We start from the raw sequence: 18,602 nt of genomic DNA, 5'->3' as shown, positions 1-18,602 counted from the left end.
ATAATGCACCTGGTGAAATTCTGGACAAGGTATATCTTTAAGTTTTTGTCTATTACATGTTTGATTATAAATTATTGGATTTAAAATTTTGTCTTTAAAAATTATCAGTAAAATTTTAAGAACTCGTAAAAACATCTATGAAATGTATAATGATAAATAGATTTGTTTTAAACTTTGCAGATTGCTCGTAGGCTTAAACTTTCAACTATACCAGAATTCTCGCATATGAGCGGTGGTCAGGCAATAGAAAGTGCAGCAAGCAAAGCATCAGATCCAACTAAATTCTTTTTCGATCCTGTCTTAACAAAAAAAAGAGATTGCCAATTTAGTTTTGCAGGTATATGGAACAGAAGTTTTAAATATCTCAATAAAGAAGAAAATGTTGATGTTGCTAATAATGCAGCAATTCCCGATGTGTATAATTTTTGCGCTGCCATACAATTGGTTTTTGCAAAACACATATGTCTCAGAACGCAAAGGGCAATGGAATTTATTAACAATATGAATTTGATACCACAAGAACAGCGAACTTTGGTATGCCTAAGATTATGTTAATTAATTTTCGACTTTTATTTTATATATTTGTTTTAATATAGGTAATATCCGGTGGAGTGGCTTGCAACAATTTCTTAGCAAAGAATTTAGAAATTGTTTGTTCGGAAAGAGGCTTTAAATTCGTTAGAACTCCACCTCGTTTATGCAATGATAATGGTGTAATGATAGCGTGGAACGGTGCAGAAAAGTGGATGGCAAACATAACCGTTCTCCGAGATAGAGAAGAAATCGAAATGGTATCTATCGAGAAAAACGCATCATTCGGAGAAAGTTGGATTGAAAGAGTACAAGATGCAAACATAAAATGTAAATTAGTGAAATTAAATAGACTTTAAACAATCATAAATTTCTATACAGTCTGCCACCTCGAACTCCTGTGATAAAAATTCAATTTAAATCTGCATATTTTTCGAGTTATTATTACATTAACAATAGTATTAGCATTATTTAAAAAATATTTATTTTCCTATGTGTATATAATTTATACAACGATTGGTGTGTGCTCTTCAGATTGTCGGTTTATTCTCTCCATTAGCCGGGAGTCCAAGTTGTTATGTTCAAGAGCATTTTTCCTCTCTTCATATTTATCTAATATATTTCGTAGCCTGCCTTTGACTATTTGTATGTTTTTATTTTTCGAAATTAAGGATATTGGTAAAATACTATCAAAATGTAACACCTGTTCAGGTTGCATTTCTTCTGGACATGTAGACACATACTTTGATAAGTTGTGCAATGCTGGTTTAATTTCTTTGAGAATATTATCAGCATTGTCAGTGTCCATTTTATTAATTATAAGCACTGCTGGCATTTTTAATAAGTCTGGTTTGTAGAGTTCAATCTCTTTGTTTAATAAGACTATAGTTTCCAAGCAGGATCTATATCCATGCCTGGGCGACAATTGAAATCCTTGTATATCTACGATGAACATAAGTAGCTTTGTTCTTTCAATATGTTTTAAAAACTTGTGACCCATCCCGATATTCATGTGCGCTCCTTCAATCAGACCTGGTAAGTCTGCAATGGTAATTTCTCTCAAATCATCGTAGTTCATGATTCCTAATCTGGGCCTTATAGTAGTAACTACAACAGAAAAAGCATAACTGTAAAATCAAAATTAATGAGCAATTAATAATATAATATGTAATAATAAAATATGTAAGAAGTCTTACAGGGATAATTAGCGATTTTAGGCTTGGCATTTGAAACTGCTGCCAAGAATGTGCTTTTACCAGCATTGGGAAAACCAACTAATCCGATATCGGCAATCAATTTCAAATCTAACTTTATCACTTGAGATTCTCCCTTCAATCCACAGTAATTTGTGTCCTTTGTACCTCCCAAACCACCTTTGGCTATTAATATTTTTGAATCCTCTTCGTTTAAATCTCCTATAAGATTTTTAACAAAGGAGGAAAGGAAAGTAATAATAATTGTACAACTTTGAGCAAAAAGTTTGAAAAATTATACCTACCTAACAATACTCCATTCTGATTATATACTAAGATACCACGTGGAACCGAAATATTTTTATCTTGACCAGGTGCACCTATAATTCCCCTTGCTGAACTGTCATGTCCACACTCTGCGATGATCCGTTTGGTCTTCAAAGTATTGGCAACTTTCTCCAATGTTAGTCCATCTTTTGCAACTAAGTATATATTACCCCCTGCACCTCCTATCCCTCCATAACGAGACAATCCACCACCTCCTGTACCTCCCCTAACATGAAAACGCAGCGTGTCAATGAATCTAGAGCGTAGATATCTTCTTGGTTGCTGTGATAAAATGAAAAGTTTCCTTTAGTAGTTAATGCATAATGGTAACACACACACTTGTAATACTTAATTCAATAAGATCTACTCACTTTTTTCACTGAAGCTAAAAGTACTTGTGTCCAAAATACCATTGTATAAACGTTGTATATCACGAGGTATGTAACAATTTTTCTTACGATCTTATATTCTAATTTACTTGCGTTTATTAGCCAATATACACATCATTTGTCTCGAGAGAGCAAAATTAAATACATGCTTACAAAAAGCAAGTCAAACGCATTACTTCATTCACTGAGTTTGTTGATCGATTGATACTCGAATCCACCGAAAAGTTGGCAAAATTACTTCTAGATGGCACCTTAATCTTTATTTCTGCTGGTTAGACTATATGACATGATTAATAAGCATTTTTATTAGTAATTATTACTGTTGCAAAATATTTACTTTATATGTCATGTAGGAAATTATACGAAGATATTTCTTTCAACATTTGATGGTGATTAAGTTAAAATTTTATTAATAAGAGGTGTGCGACATAACAATGAAAATGGCACTTTGTACAATATATCATATATTTGTTATTTTGCGATATCGTATATCATTCCGAAAACATCTGTTTGTTTATTTAAGTCTGTAAATAATAGCGTTGCTCGATATATAAGGTGTTCCAACTTTTCCAAGTATTTTATATAAATATAATTAATTCTTTAACTTTGAATTTTTCTATTTTTTAAATAATAAATATGTATATCTTTTGTCATTTTTGAAAATATAATAGAACATGTATATAATGATACGAAATATTATAAAAATATAAAATATATATATTAAATTAACTAAAATACTAGAAAAAAATTTTTCACATTTTTAGAAATTATGGTCCTGAGAATATGGAATTATATATATAAAAATAGTGATTGTTTAATGATTTTTAAGACATCTTTTGTAAAATTTTAAAAATATTTCAATAAATCATCTTCGAAAAATCTTTTAGACACACGTATTGTGTGAATAAGTATAGATATATAGCTATAACTTATTATTTAGTTTCCTACTTGAAAATAAACCACGTAACGCCGAAATAGACGCGACGGAAGTCTACTTACTTGTCGCGCCGTAAATATTTCATTGACGCAAACATAAATCTATAATATTTTTATTTAGACAAGAAAAACATAAAACGCTTTATTATATTCTAAACATATGCATTGAAAAGAATAATTGTGAGTATATATGATATATAAGAATAAAATTATTAATTGCTTGTATAAAAGAAAGACAATTATTTAAGAATATATTAAGTCCAATTTGTGATCTTGATATATTAAATTATAGGGTCGTAATAACAAGAGTTGTATGAAGAAAGTAAATAATGAAAAAAGTAAAAGATCTTTCTTGACAAAATTAACGACAAGTTTATTTATATAAATGTACATATCTTTATTCTAAACATTAACCAATAGCTTTACACATACACATTATAAGAGCTTTTCTGAATCTTTAGATCTTTTTCTTTAAATTTTCTTTTAAAAAAGATCGATTTGCGCGAGAGACAAATATTGCGGCTTGCGTTCAGAGAAATGAATAGTAGTTTGCAAACAATTCTCCAGGAGTTAAACGAAGTCGCGATGCATATCCCGAGGTTAAGTGAAATCAATTATGAGGAGCATCGCGTGGCAGATCAATTGATCGAAGAGACGGGACGAGGGCTGGAGATCTTCTCTCTTCTCGATGAAACTCGGGGATTCGTCGAACAGCGGAGGCGCGTACGCGAAGCGAAGCGTTAAAATTAAATCTAGCCAGAGGCCGTCGGCTACGTCGTCGACGATGGTGAATCGCCACGTCCTCTCAAGCTCAGTCTCAAGAGCATCCCCCGGCTGCACGGATGCATTCCGGTTGCCAGTCAAACTAACATCCCCCGCCGCGATTTTTTCTTTTTTTTTCCGTGAACCACCCTCTCTTTGTGCGACGCGCATCCACTGCCAAATCTCCACTGAACGTTCGAGAATTCGCGAGACGTTGAAATCGCGCGAACTCGGAACTCTCGACCACCCTCACCTAAGAACTTTATTGAGGTAATCCTTTGTCGTTCAAGATTCGTTTACAATTCTAGAATTATTAGAATTTTTCATCCCTATTGTTGTCACTGCATGCATTAGCATAGTTTTTGTAAAACTTCTCTCGTTATTAGACGTTAATAGACATTATTTTCCTCGAGAGATCAGGACATTGCGAGTTGATGTTGTCTTCAGCGTATATACTTAGAAAGGACAATTGAAATCTGAAACAATGTAAATTTTTTTATTTTTGCAATGCATCAATTAGGATTAAAGATGTATAAGATTAGCGGAACGCTGCGTGAGATTTAAATGTCAATATTATATATCGTTCGCTGTTCAACTAGAGTTTCTCGAAAGAGAACGCTGGAGGCCTATATATTTTTCAATGTTTTTTTTTTTTTTCAGCTAGACTGGAATTTATATTATTTCATCATGCGTTAACATTCCATTTATATGCATCGGATTTATCTTACAAGAGAAAATCTTACATTAGAAAAAATGATAAAAATATCTTTGCTGCATTCTTCAAACTCTGCACGTACAAAAGTATAATGATATAAATACTTGGAATTAAAGTCTAGAGTGTAAATCAAATGTAGAATCAATTTGGCGAAGAATTTTTAGTCGTCAGATTATTCGCCGCCCGCAGATCGTTCCTGAATGGTAGTATAGAACTAGAAGAACAGGCATGTGTGCGAGGAGTATGTCATCGGGTTACTAGCCTTGATCATTGGCCAAATACTTGACAGGGAGTAACGTTGTCACGTTACTCGTGCTAATTTTACGTACGCCACATACGACGCAGAAAATTAGAAAAATTGATAATAAACGGCAATTATGCAAGTTCAAAAAACGCACACATACGTTTGCGAAAGATGCGCGCGAATGAATTTTATCACCTCGTTTTTTAACTTATCAATCTAACAGAATCTTTTTTATTCCTAAGTGATAGACTGAGCTTTGCGATTTTAAATTCGCGTTTGCGATAGATGGAACGAGAGGACGAGGACTTCGGCGAGGGCTACATCGCGGAGTCGCACCCGCTGAGACCGACGCACCTTACGGTACCGCTCGGAGGACGCGGTGATTCGCGTGCACCCAGCATCAGCAGCAGCGTCAGCGACCTCGATGTTCCAATATACACCAGAGAAACCACCGTACCTCTCTCGGCGAGGAAGGTAAAGCTGTCATCGCGATACGTTTATCAAACAAGGGAAATTGATTAAATGCTTCGAAATTGATTAAATACAAAATTAAATACACACGAAAATAAATTCGTTTCTCGAGATTAAACACGCGTTAAAACAATTATGCAAATTTAATAACATAAGAAAATCGAATTTATTGGATTGGAAACAAACAAAAAAATATTTTCGGCAACAATACAAGTACTATGAATTTTTTTTCTTTTTCGAAAAGGCTTTAATTGTTTTCAAAGCCGTTGACGTAAGAGTTGCGTAAGCAAAGGTGAGAACTGATATATTATTCAATTGGACGGACTCGAAAATACGTGACTTGCTTTTTATATCGAAAGATGTCGCACTAATGATTGCGCGGACTTGCGCTGTCAGTCGTGCGATACTAACGATTGCCATTTAAAATATGAACGTGGGCTCGTCGGAGCTGATCGGAGCGCGCCAGACAGATGATGCTTTATAGCTAGCTAGCACCCGAGGTGTGTCGCACCACGAAGATGATCGTCTATAATTCATGAAACGAAACATGCGCCAGCGGGAAAACACCCTATTTTTAGAATAATGTCGAAATCTCGCGGTTATTCGAAGCCAGGTGGGCGGACATGCGCGCTCACGCACGGCGTGTCTCGCAAACTTTGTAGATGCGGTGGAAGACCCATGATCTTCGGTTTAATTTTGTTTACAAAATGGCGTCTCGTGTCCGCACGAAATCCACGTGCGACACGTTGTGAATAGATGAGCGTTACGCTCGCTTTATCGACCACTGAATTTGTTGCAAAGTTGCAACTATATTTGGAATCAATGGGTTCTTTGTGGCTACAATATGATACTGTTTGCGCTCGAAATGAAATTCCTGTAGCAACACTGCAGCAACATTTGCAATGTACCAGCGATATGTTACAGTAACATTATAAATATTGCAGCATTATAATATTTTTTACAGAAATTAATATTGATTAATTTATTGTAAGACATTAATTACTTATTTGAAGTACTTAAGGTACTGATAGTGTTTTCAATATCTAAAATAGCTAATTAATTATTATCTTCTAGTATTGGCTAGTATTAGATTTCTGTAAGTGACATTGCTGCAAGTTTTTAAACTGTGGGGAAAATACAAAAGTATATAAAAAATTGAACAAAAGTTTTCTAATTCTAAAGATTTATCGTAAAGTCATATATCATGTATACACAACTTTATCTCGTTTTACCTATTAAACATCCGGCCGATTTATTATAACATTTTGTATAAATCATCAAAGAAACGTTTTCTTATATAATCTTATGTAAATTTGTATATACTTTTTGAGAATCAATCGAAAGCACGTAATATCAATTAACGATGTGAATAGCAAACAAATGTCAATATGAAAAAAATGTCACTGAAAAGGGATGAAGATCGATTTCTGGTTCCTCATTACTGAAGAAACGTCAGATATTAACTATTATTTTAATGAACGCGCAACTGTACGTACTCGCGTAGGTCTAAGAATTTTCTTAGAATACCACGCGACGTGTAGAGATGATTATCACGTCAGATTATTGGCAAGAATTCCACGCGTAACTCGCCGTAAAGCCTTCCTCGCTTAACTATTTTTTTCAAGTGTCGTCACGCGCAAAATATGTAACGATCTAAAATACGTTTAATACCTTTTCTTTACTTCTATCGGATTATCTTATTTTTTTCCCTCCTGTTTCTTTTCTCTCTTTTTTTCCTATATCTTTTTTTCTCGGAAATAATATCGATTACGCCATTGGATGCAATAAGACACGTGATCAAGTTTGAGTGACGCAACAAGCACGTTGCGCGTTTCGTATTTGATTCATGTTTAACGATTTTCTAGACGATCGATTAATTTGCCCTCGGTGCGTATTAAACGCGGCTAACGAAATGAGGCGTATATAGTTCGAAAAAAGAAATTGAAATATAACAGACGAGGCGTTGAACGCTTCGTTTCGGCAAGGTTACCGTTTCTTTGCTTTGGCTATCGTATCGTTTATCTGACAGAAATAGTCCTGTATCCGCGGTACACACACGATAATTTCACAGTAATCCGCGCAGATTGCGTTCGGTATTTCAACAGGTGATCGATGCTTTTTTCGATCGCGTATCTATGATCTCGTTTCATCAGCTTCGAGCGCGCATCGATCGAAGCAGAGGTTACCATTGTCTGTCGAAAGGCATGCGCGACTTGAAAATTATTTGACTCTTTTGAAAAATCTAACTATCGATTTCACATATCTACATTAGGAAAAAAAATGTGTATTAAATTTTGGAAAATATTTATTTGTTAATATTTACTTGTGATTTACTTAAAAAGGTGATTATTAAATCAAATTAATGGTTCTCGTATCGAAAATAAATATAAATGTTTATATTTAGTAAATATTCGGCTAGTACTATTCAAGAAAATATTTTTGTTTAATTTAGCACATTTTTTTTAACATTTTTTTTTTTTTTAGTAAAATATTTGAATACGATTATGGCGATTTTTTTAGCGTCAAAAAACGTACATAAGACGTTACAATCGATTCATCGAGGGACTAAAAAATGCGGCCTTTTTAATTTAATAACCACGGAGAAACGCTTAGTCGCTGCCATTCTCTATTGGTCGATGCAGTGGGTGTGTGCGGAGGCACGTAATCGGTTCTGTTTCTCCTTCCAAGAAGAAACTACGTCTCTCCTTATCTGACGAAAGCCGCGGTGAAAATGACGTTAGTCTCGCAACTGCGCGGGACATTTGCTTGTCGTAAAAATAGAAAATTACAACGCGTGCGAAATGTTTCGCAGGGAACCGATGTTAACTCGCTATCGACTGCTCGATGATGTATATATATATATATATATATATATATATATATATATATATATACGCTAAATATCCTCTCTCCCGAGGCATTTTTTTCTAGCTTCCGCACTTGAAACAAACATATGATTTTTAAAAAAGGAGATAGAATATAGAAAGTGCAACTGAATTGATCTAGACTCGTATTATACAGTTGTTCGGAACAGATTCCGATCGGAATTATTTTATTTTCCTTAGAAAATACAATAGAAATTTAGAGAATAATTGAACAATTCCAATCGGAATTTCGAATCCCAAATATCTATTCCAAATAATTCCCATAATGCTCTACTTAGATCTGACAGATTATATAATAGTAATAATAATTCTATTGAAATTTTGACGCGTTTTTTATATTTTCTGTAAATGTTTATTTATTTATTTTTTTTATTTATCTGTATTGTTATTATTATTATCTGTTATGTTGTAAGTATTATAGAAATTGAATCGTTAAAACCACTTTACGCAAGTAATTCTGTTTAAAACCTACTTAGAATAACTCTCTGCGATAACGAGCAATTGTGTAAATAAAGCGTTTCAAAATTAAATAGTGCAATGTAAAGAATTTCAACTATCTTGATAATTAAGCTCCTCTTAAGCCTATTGAATCATTCAATAAATCATATTATATGTACTTGTCGAGTCTCGTGTACAATCACTAAGATTTTAATTACACATTAATGCATCATTGTAATATCACTCGATCGTATCAATTACAATCTTTTCCGCTCGTTATCCTTCATCCAATGACAGATTGAGCACGATAAGGAAATTATTCGATACAACCGTATCGAGTTTCGAAATCTCCACGGAATCGTAAATATAATAAATTGCCAGCAGAAGAATCTAATCGATATCAGATAGAAAATAAGAGAGGATAGAAGGAAAAAAATTTTTAGATGCAAAATTATCAATAAGATTCTTAAAAAAAATATTTGCAAAATATTATTTTCTTTGATAGAAATAGAAATCTTTTTAAATATGTCTTTACAACTCAAGCTTGTTCTTCAGGACAATTCCTGAACGGCAGGATACATCGCGGTCAATTAATTTCCTTAGAATAAAGAATTACGCGTCACCAACTGGCTCAAAGGAGTACGTACATATAATTTTCTCAAGTATCGCATCAACCACATCCGGGATGATAAGATGAATGTTCGGTTACGTTTTCGTGTGATCGCATCGGGCAATGTGCCAGTTTTTGGCGACAGTTTTGCAGACGTCACCGGCTGCCAGCGAGACGCGGATTTTTTTCGCGCGTGTTTAGAGAAAGCTCACGCATACGCGGTTACTTTGCATTCTCCTTTCCTTTTTTTCTAATACTTTCTCTGTTGCAATAATTTCGTAATGAAACGTGTCTACTTGACTTTGACTAATGACATCGTACAAAAGGCGACTACTTACGTCGCGTTTATTTACGTTCTCGAATTGTAACAAATATAATATTTGTTAAATCCGTGAAATAATAAAACTCTTATCATTCTAGAGACGCGACAACAGAAGGAGATTGACGTTCGTATAGTCGATTCCTTATTAGCAAATAGATAAATCGCTTACATAACTTGACTATTTGATGACCGTCGCGATTATTGTCAATAATGATCGTTTTCTGGTTTCAATGTTTGTACTTCTAGTATGTATGTATTGGAAGTACATACATACGTCAAAGTACACATTGTCAAAGTCCGCTTTGCAATGAAAAAAGATATTCATATTTCGGATTACCAAATTTTCTCTATCTTTACTTTTTAATACATAATACTCACGAAGAAACTTAATTTACGTTAATTATTATTAACTTTGTTATTATTATCTATTATTTATATATTTTATTAAATATATGTTTTACTTCAAATTGTAAAATTAAAGTTATAATGATTAAAACAATTTTAATAAAATAATTAAAATTTATATTTTATTCAGTATTTTTTATCATTCAATATTTTTATCATCTTTCCGTTATAACAATATTATTTTTTTCAATATTTATTTATTTTTTGTTAAATTTGCATTCGAGATTTTATTATACTAAACTTCTAAATGTACCTATGTTATTTTTAATAATATAGAATAGCTTCTTTACAATTCCTGTTTCAAAATATTATAAAATTTACATATTAGTTATGAAAATTTTTCCATTTTCATCTGGAAATGTCAGAGAATTTTATTTTCTATGGCAACTCTGAAATATTATACGAATTTTTTGGCCAATCTCAAGTGAAGTCAATTTTTAACATTTATATAGGGAAAAAAAAGGAAAAGAAAAAAAACAGATGTTCCTCTCATTATTAATCAGAACTACTGACTTTTTTAATCTCTCGTTTATCTTATCTAGATAGTCAGCAATCCTGCTGATGTTTATGACATAATAATCGATCTCCAAATCCGAAGGCGCAGTGAATGATGCAATCGCGATTTAACTCGCGCGGGAATCTCCCCCTTTAGGAGGGTGGCTCATGAAAGGATGAAAAACATTAAGGCGCTTGCGCCGTATGATCGGCCGATGGGGTCGCGCTGGCTGCGCCAACCCCCGTCCGTGGGGGGTATTTCAGTCACACGAGAATCGAATCGAGCCCTCATAGTAGACGAGTCCGCGCTTCCTGCCATCGCCTGCGAGGTGAGTTTGGGAATATTTCCTCACAAAATTCCGCACATTATTCCTTTGCTGAAAAGGAAAAGAAGGGCTGTTCGTATCGCGGATTTTATTTATTTTGGTGCATGTATTATTGGTGACGATTTCGGCATCTCCTTGGGTTCATCGAATTGCGCCGATCCCACAATGTCAGCATTGTCAGCATGAACATTGAGGACAGATGTTTCTGTCAGATATTGAAATCTTTGCATCGCACAATTCCGCCAAGTTGAATTCTTGATGACCGAGGTATGAAAAATATCCCCTAAATTCATCTATGTTGCCGACCATAAAAAAAACATTAAGAGTTTTTTTTTCTCAGATTTTCATTTGACTCCTCAATTGAACTCCTCAAGATTTGTGCCGATTTCAGTTCTAAAGATCTGGGACACGGTAGTGTTTCGGTACTGTTTAATTTACAGTGAATTCGATTACTTCCATTACATTAATAGTATTATTAAAAGTTGTTACACATGAAATTAGCAAAGTTAAATATAGAAGGACGTAAATATTTTAGATAGTTCAATAATAACCACATTACTTAACAGAATATACATACATTATTTTATTGTCAAAGTTGATTATATTATGCCAATATATTTAGATACTTTATATAAAACAACCTTTTTAATGTGTACTGATTCAATGCGAAGTCACTATTAATGTTTACTTGTATTCCACACTGTTACTGGCATCGTAATATCATATGGTATTCATGACAACAGAATAGAAGGTACTTTATTGATCTTTATGACCTTTGCTATCGGTCAAGCCGGATTTTCCTGTGACGCTGCTCGGACGCAAACGTAACTGCAATAAATACGATTTTTAAAAAAGACGATCGCGATAAAGTTTAATACTAAGCGGAAAATTGAACGTACGATTCGTTTCCGTATGAGATATTTCGTAATGCACTTTATTGTAGTTGCGTGACACCATTATGTCACTTATATCACATCGTGCTGCATGCGGTATGCGTGATACATTTTGCAAATGTTATAATATGCCTTTCAGTCTGAAAGTATATTTAATTATCTCGTTGCTAAGTAAATGTAATAATACGTTACGCATAATTTGCGTGCTTAATTGAAATTCTTCGCGAGAGATAAATTATATATTTTAGAGCAATAACATTAATGAGATTACCTCCAAGCGTATGTATTATAATAATAAAGTATCGCGTAATTATATCATAATAAAATTTGAATCTTTTGTATATGTTTAACGGCTGTATAATTGAATTGCTTAATAAAGACGAGATATTAATTCAAATAAAAGAAAAATTGATTTAATCGAATCAAAAATATTACAATTATGAAACTTTTCAAAAGGGAGACTATCTTAATTACTTAATTAGTATTGTATTATATTAAATTGTAAACAAAATGCATGTGCACTTTTTCAATTTCGTTTAATTCTATCGTAAATGAATTTTGGCCATAATTTTGGCCAAATTATCAAGAAAGAATTATCAAGAATATATAAATAATTTTTATTTGTTTGAAAATTTTTCTTTTATCTATGTTATGATTCATTCATTTATCGATCATTTAATATTTCTTTCATAATATTTCTATTATTATTGCTTTTGTAATACTTTATTATTATTATTTTATTATTATTATACAGTATTTCTTTTTTATTTTTTTTATTACCAATCATTTTGTAGCCTAGACATGTCAATTATCAGATCGTGCTTGATAAATGCTTTGCCTAACTAATCGGATTTGCATGAAATAAATTGAATGAAGAAATATGTCAGAATAATAAGATACGAAGAATAAAGAACGATTGCATCTCATCCTGTCCTACCGACAATACAGTGACAAATGGAGTCTTCAATTCGACAGACGGAGTTTCTTGTACAAATTAACTTTAAATTTTTATGAAAGTCGATATTTATTGTACTTTTATTCAATTTTTCAACAATATAAAATTCTTACCTTGTCAAACTTCATATTAACGTGAAAATATTTTTTAATGAACTTTTTTGTAGAGCAAAATCTAATAAAATGGAATTTTTTTTACGTAAAATGAGTTCATCACTGCGAATGCAATGTTCGTATATAATACATTTTGTCGCTATGTAATTCATAATTAATATATAATAAGTATTTTTAATAAATTTTATTACAGATAATTTTATTACACATGTTATCGATTTATAAATGTATCGATCGTGAAAAATATTTCAGAATTTTCTCACTTTATAGTTTTAACATTATTGTTGAAATAAATTTTTTACGATCTTCGTCATACCTATAAGTCACATCACATTTGTCATCCTTAGAGGTGAGCTTTTTGTTTGATATTGCATCATTATGTGTGCAGTGAAGTAGACAGTGACCGTTCTTAATCGATCGATATCGCATTTTGTAAGACATTCCAACGAGTTATCGCGAGTTTTAAAAGTTACTTTTTATTGCTGTGGTTCTTTCTCATTTTCGAGCGATATTGGCTACGCTACAGATTTTTCGGGTCTCGCATATTTGCATAGAGAGATATCGCATATATACTCAACGATTACATTTTTAGATTTTCACTGACTAACCAACCTGTTTGTTTTCTATTCTTTCAAGCTGCTATACGATGGGTGTGGAAAAAGAAAAGGTATCGTATACATATATCTACGCGTTATTCTTACGCTGAAAGTATAGCCGGAAATTAAAGATAGAACGCAAAAATTTTATATAATTAATTTAATGAATAAAATCATGTTTTATTATTATTGTTTTTGTTGTATTATTTTATTTATAAACATAAAGTATAAACACAAAATATAAAGATGGGATTTTTTCATGTTTATTTTATTCTTTATTTTTGTATAGAAAAATATCATAAGAGAGTTAGAAATTACAAAAATGATTTAAGTTATTATTTTATGATGTTAAATGATTAATGTTTACATTAAGAGAGAGGATTAAAATTTAATTATTCCTACTTCTTAAAAAAATTGATTAGATCATTATAGAATTTTTCAATTATATTCTCGTGCTTTCCACCTACGCCGCTCATGTATGTTACGAAATTGGTGTAATTAAACATTTTACTCTAGTCAAGCGACGACATTCAGGAACAGGCGACAACGCCAACGGCTCTGGCTCCAACACCGAAGGTAATCTTTCTCCTATATATATGTATTAATTCTCGAGTATAATTGTTTATTTGCGCGATGAAGCCAGTAACCAAATGATAAGAAAATGTGATATTTTGAAATTTCAAGAAATATTTAAAAAAATATTATCTTTATTTACCATGTCGTATCGTTTTATACAGACGCTGTTTCATTAGGTTATCAAATCATTTAAATTATCAGATCAAAGTTGAATTAATAAAGTTATATTTAGGTAATCATTTTTTATTATTAATTAAGTGGAACAAATATCTCTACCAAATTATAATTGATATATTTCTTCAATGCAAAATATATTTAGGTAACCATAGAATAGATGGATTAACGAAATACTATTAACATTCAAAGTTACAGGACTATTTACGCACGCTTATTATATCCGTTCATTAAATGTCTGAATAATGATAACACTTTGACATTTGCTTATGAAATTTCTTATAAAATTATCTCAATTTTTTTTCTCTATTTTTTTCTTTTGCAGCCCGCCACGACTGATAAGGATTGGGTAAGTACAACTATTATCACGCATTCGTCAAAGATGTTCCTCGACAAAGGGAATTGCGATCGAACATACATCGCTCCAAGAAAAATGTATTCGCATACAATGACGAATCATGTTATTGATGTCTCGCCAAAGTCATTGACTCGCAAATTATCATGGTCTCGTACCGCGTCCATATTGGCAGAATATTATTTTGAATGTGTGTAAGCTGAAACATATCTTACGTATATACATATAATACATATTGTATATATATATTAGGTGTTGGAATTAATTCGTAGCGTTTTACAAGTGATGGGAAGTACTTTCATTAATGTATTTTTTAATGCTCATGTGAAATAAATAACATTCTTTCATTAAAAACGCTAGGAATTAATTCCAACACCTAATATATATATATATATATATATATACACATATATGCGTATAATATGTATATATCGACAGACAATTAAAATAAAGTATTTACATCATTATACTAAATTGAAATTATGAGAATAAATATAATATAGACGTAATTATCATATATTCACGCCTACCGAAAGCGAGTTGTATCGCGATAAACGCGTCACAAAGTCCACAAAAGATAACGTTCTATCGCGGCAATGTGTTGAAATTTTGGTGATTATTTAAGAAGGAAAGAGGAATATAGGGGTATCATTAAGTCATCGAGCTCTCGCTATAATTTGCCGGCAACCTTGTCGGCAAATTATAATCTGCTCAACAATCTTAATGCTTTTTAAATATTATTTTAAATAAAATAATATTTAAAAAGCATTAAGATTGTTGAGGAGTGGGATAAGAAAATAATACCAAACATTTTTAAAAGTGGATTGTGTTGCAAATTAATATTAACATATGAATTAATATTAAATATTTTCTTTTGTTTAACACACGTTATTCTTATTATCTAACGTAATAATTAATCCATGTTGATAAGTTTGTAACAATTTAGTAATACAGATAATTTTGGACAAATAGCGACTAAAATTTAATTTTTCGGCAGATAAGTTTTACTTTGATAAAAATTGAGAGTTTATGACTACAGTGAGATATTTAACATGGATAACAAATTGACGCTGGACATTCGTTTGACATGTCTGGTTTAACAAAGAGCTGTTAAACTTGAATGCTTTACTTTATTTCTTGATGATTCCTATTGGCAGAAATGGAGGCACATGCAAATTAGATCTTGTGTCGTCAGCTTCGGCCGACGTATTAGGACAATTAATAACAATTGTTTCTAATAGTGAGTAATATCTGTCTATCTGAGTCTAAGATCTATTCATATCGATATTTATATAGTAACTTTCAATCATTAACTAAAATAAGGCGAAAATGAGACTAGCTTTTTAAATAATCTTTGCTCTATGGCAGTTTTACTCTTCTCTCTTCTTGATATAAATAAAAATTTACTCGATATATCATTTAAAACGTTTCCCTATGATATCATTTTTATAGTATAATAATATTTGTGTAACGTGAGTACCTGTACACACTTTATTTACACACTTACATTTTGTATTTATTTTATACTGAATTATGGCGTATAATAAAATGATCAGTGCTAGGTTTTAATTCGGTAAACATTTATGACGAGGCTTTCATGTACAGCGACTAAGTATTGTACATTTCTGTACTGCTATTCTTGAGTTAGTTCAAATGATTTTTTCAGAGCTATCTTTTTCAACGCTAAATATGTCGGAAAATATTATATGTCGGTATATAATTTATAATATATATTAATAAAGTTTGATACATTCGGAGAAGGGAGGGGGGGATTTGAAAGCAATATTTCATGATATTTATTCGTGCAATAACGATATTTATTTTTAATATCTCGTATAACATAATTGTTACACATACACAAGTGTACTGTGTCAGAGGCAAAACGAATCTCGAAGTCAGCTATATGAGTTCGCCGGGACATGTGCGTGAAGTCATAGAAGTGGTCCGTTTCAATGCGGCTTAATTGTAAAATTGACACATACTAACGTGACCTAACTGGTCGTCGTCAACAGACCGCGTCCGGTATCGTATATACGCATCGTCAGAAGCGTGTTTATAAGAAACGTGAAAAGAATCGCTTCAAAGTGCAAAGATTAAGAGATGCTTGAAGTGCCACGTGTTTTTTCAATTTTTCCTTCCGAGATGGCAAAGTGCGCGTAACGTTTGCTTATAAGAGACGCTTATAAAAAGTAGAATTGTAAACGTATAATGTGAGCTAAGAATATTCTGTAAGAGATAGAACACTTTTTTTCAGAAGACTGTAGGAATGCTGTAGCAAGCCATAAACGTTTCCAAGAATACCTGGGATGCATTCTATGGGTGATAATGAAAAAATATTCTAGAAAGAATATTCTGGAAAGAAAGTATTTTGAAAACGTTTCAAGAATCGCGAGAGAAAGAAAATCTGATTTCTTAATTAATTTTATAAATAATGTTTATTTTCCTTTTCTGTTATAGTCTACATTTTAAGAATTTCTCATTATCTCTTCTTATACATTATATTTTATAATCTCACATATGCGCGATCGAACATAGTTTAGAACGTAGTTTTGTGCAACGTGACACGATATTGTTACAATCTGCATTTCCGCTAATAATAAATATATGCGTTTCTCTCACGCAATATTTTCTTTCTTCTGCATCACAAAACATTCCAATTTTTTTTTTCATAATGCGAGTACGACTAGGATTACTTCTCGTTGAATATCAACCGCAAAGTTAGATCGCAATACTCGCAATTGTTATATCTCTTTCTCGACGCAAAAACTATTTATCTTTATGACGAGCGTCATAAAATTATTTATCTATTAATTCTATTAACTCTCAGATGTCTCGTACTTAAAAAAAAATATTAGAGAAATTGACAAAGTCAATTATTATTAATATAAAAATTATGTATAATTCTACTAAAAACTCTCACTCTCGTAGTTTTTCCAGATAGTATCGAGTTTTCTTATTATTGAGTCGCGCCTTTCAAACTGCTCGATGATCCGCTTCCTTTCTTCTTTTTAGTGGGGCGCCCCCCCTTCGTCGTGCGGTAAGGGTGCGTGGGATGGTGAAAGGTTAATCCGGAATCCAGTTCTGGACCGCCCAATCGCGCTGTTGTTGTACCGGTCCCAGAGGAAGAGGGGGGACATGAAGGGGCGTGCGGGGTCTTTTGAAAATCGGCTTCGGTTATACCATCACACGAATATCGGTGGCAGTTGCGCGCGCTCGCGATTGTAGTACGGAGGTCTTAGCCGGAGTTGTCATCTCGAGACTTTTATCAGCTTGAACGAATTTTTTGAATCGCGCTCTTCTTACAGGCGATATTTTTGAGGAGCAGTTATATAGTGAGAAAGAGTGATTGTATTACGAAGAAAGATATTTGACTGTAAAAGAAGAAGAACGGGAGATTTAGAGAAAAGATAGAAATAGCAAAAAGACTGAGTGTATCAAGTGCGGATTATTCGCATAAAACATGGAACTCAAGGTAAAATTCTCAAATGTTAATTCTCAAACGAGTTAATTCTCAAGACATCTTTTTACGCTTAAATATAAATAATATGCTTGAAAATAAATTAAAAAATTTTAATACAAATTTGTAGAAGCGAATCTTTTAATACAGTTGTAATTAAATTAATTTGTAATTAAATGGAAATTTAATTCACGGAATTAAATTTCTTTTAAATTAAACTTTGATTAAAATCAAAACATGATTTTGTCCTCTATATTCGTTATTCTGAAAACTCGATTCACGATAAGTCTACTCTCTTCAATTGCTAATTATTCAAAAGTTAGTACCTTAGCATTTTTGTAAAAGAAACTCTATGCAAGTTGGACAAAAAATCATAAATGTTATATCGAGATTGATTCTAGAATTGATATGCAGCGAAACCGGATATGTATATT

At 32.3% G+C, this 18,602-nt stretch overlaps 4 protein-coding genes and 1 long non-coding RNA gene across 13 annotated transcripts in view; 3 read left to right on the top strand and 2 right to left on the bottom strand.

Annotated features, from left to right (window-relative positions):
• The window catches only part of Tcs4 (Threonyl-carbamoyl synthesis 4), a 2,098-nt gene extending 1,197 nt beyond the window's left edge, over positions 1 to 901 (top strand). For all 5 annotated transcript variants that reach the window (XM_087412487.1, XM_011057426.2, XM_011057427.2 and 2 more), the window contains exons 4-6: positions 1 to 29; positions 181 to 534; positions 597 to 901. The exon at positions 1 to 29 is cut by the window's left edge and continues 100 nt beyond it. In XM_087412487.1, the coding sequence (XP_087268613.1) occupies positions 1 to 29; positions 181 to 534; positions 597 to 890 (677 nt within the window). In that variant the 3' untranslated portion in view covers positions 891 to 901. The remainder of the gene's footprint in view (positions 30 to 180; positions 535 to 596) is intronic.
• Positions 902 to 992: 91 nt separating this feature from the next.
• LOC105146852 (GTP-binding protein 10 homolog) lies at positions 993 to 2,599 on the bottom strand. Its single transcript, XM_011057424.2, has 4 exons — positions 2,423 to 2,599; positions 2,030 to 2,333; positions 1,728 to 1,946; positions 993 to 1,638 (listed from the first exon to the last, which is right to left on the bottom strand). Exons 1-4 carry the CDS (start codon positions 2,462 to 2,464, stop codon positions 1,037 to 1,039), a joined length of 1,167 nt encoding a protein of 388 aa, XP_011055726.1. The 5' UTR covers positions 2,465 to 2,599; the 3' UTR covers positions 993 to 1,036.
• On the bottom strand, positions 2,590 to 4,321 carry LOC147910979 (uncharacterized). The gene is made up of 2 exons (XM_087416850.1): positions 3,991 to 4,321; positions 2,590 to 2,714 (listed from the first exon to the last, which is right to left on the bottom strand). The coding sequence occupies exons 1-2, from the start codon at positions 4,307 to 4,309 to the stop codon at positions 2,590 to 2,592; spliced, it is 444 nt and encodes a 147-aa protein (XP_087272976.1). The 5' UTR covers positions 4,310 to 4,321.
• Positions 4,270 to 18,602, top strand: part of LOC105146851 (solute carrier family 2, facilitated glucose transporter member 1) — a 27,123-nt gene continuing 12,790 nt past the window's right edge. Inside the window, exons 1-5 of one of the 5 annotated variants that reach the window (XM_087412451.1) lie at positions 10,969 to 11,052; positions 11,222 to 11,316; positions 13,647 to 13,677; positions 14,123 to 14,182; positions 14,682 to 14,705. In XM_087412451.1, coding sequence (XP_087268577.1) covers positions 13,657 to 13,677; positions 14,123 to 14,182; positions 14,682 to 14,705 — 105 coding nt within the window. In that variant the 5' untranslated portion in view covers positions 10,969 to 11,052; positions 11,222 to 11,316; positions 13,647 to 13,656. The other 4 variants (XM_011057420.2, XM_011057421.2, XM_011057423.2 and 1 more) reach the window with 4 other exon arrangements.
• LOC147910978 (uncharacterized) lies at positions 14,712 to 17,329 on the top strand. The gene is made up of 2 exons (XR_015547135.1): positions 14,712 to 15,951; positions 16,966 to 17,329. It is a non-coding gene; the product is annotated as an uncharacterized LOC147910978 (long non-coding RNA).

The sequence above is a fragment of the Acromyrmex echinatior genome, chromosome 1 (assembly GCF_024713525.1).
Source record: "Acromyrmex echinatior isolate Ae372 chromosome 1, ASM2471352v2, whole genome shotgun sequence".
NCBI lineage: Eukaryota > Metazoa > Arthropoda > Insecta > Hymenoptera > Formicidae > Acromyrmex > Acromyrmex echinatior.
Note: the sequence above shows the minus strand (reverse complement) of the source record. Positions and strands in the feature narration are given on the sequence as shown.

Excerpts from the sequence above, each read along its gene's own strand:
- LOC105146852 (XM_011057424.2), bottom strand. The coding sequence starts at position 2,464 with ATGGTATTTTGGACACAAGTACTTTTAGCTTCAGTGAAAAAA. Across the intron at positions 1,947-2,029 it reads TCAGAATGGAGTATTGTTAG|GAGATTTAAACGAAGAGGAT; the intron begins GTAGGTATAATT and ends AAAATCTTATAG. Across the intron at positions 1,639-1,727 it reads TAAAATCGCTAATTATCCCT|TTACTACTATAAGGCCCAGA; the intron begins GTAAGACTTCTT and ends TTTCTGTTGTAG.
- LOC147910979 (XM_087416850.1), bottom strand. The coding sequence starts at position 4,309 with ATGCGCGTCGCACAAAGAGAGGGTGGTTCACGGAAAAAAAAAGAAAAA. Across the intron at positions 2,715-3,990 it reads CCACGCGATGCTCCTCATAA|AACCAGCAGAAATAAAGATT; the intron begins TTGATTTCACTT and ends GTCATATAGTCT.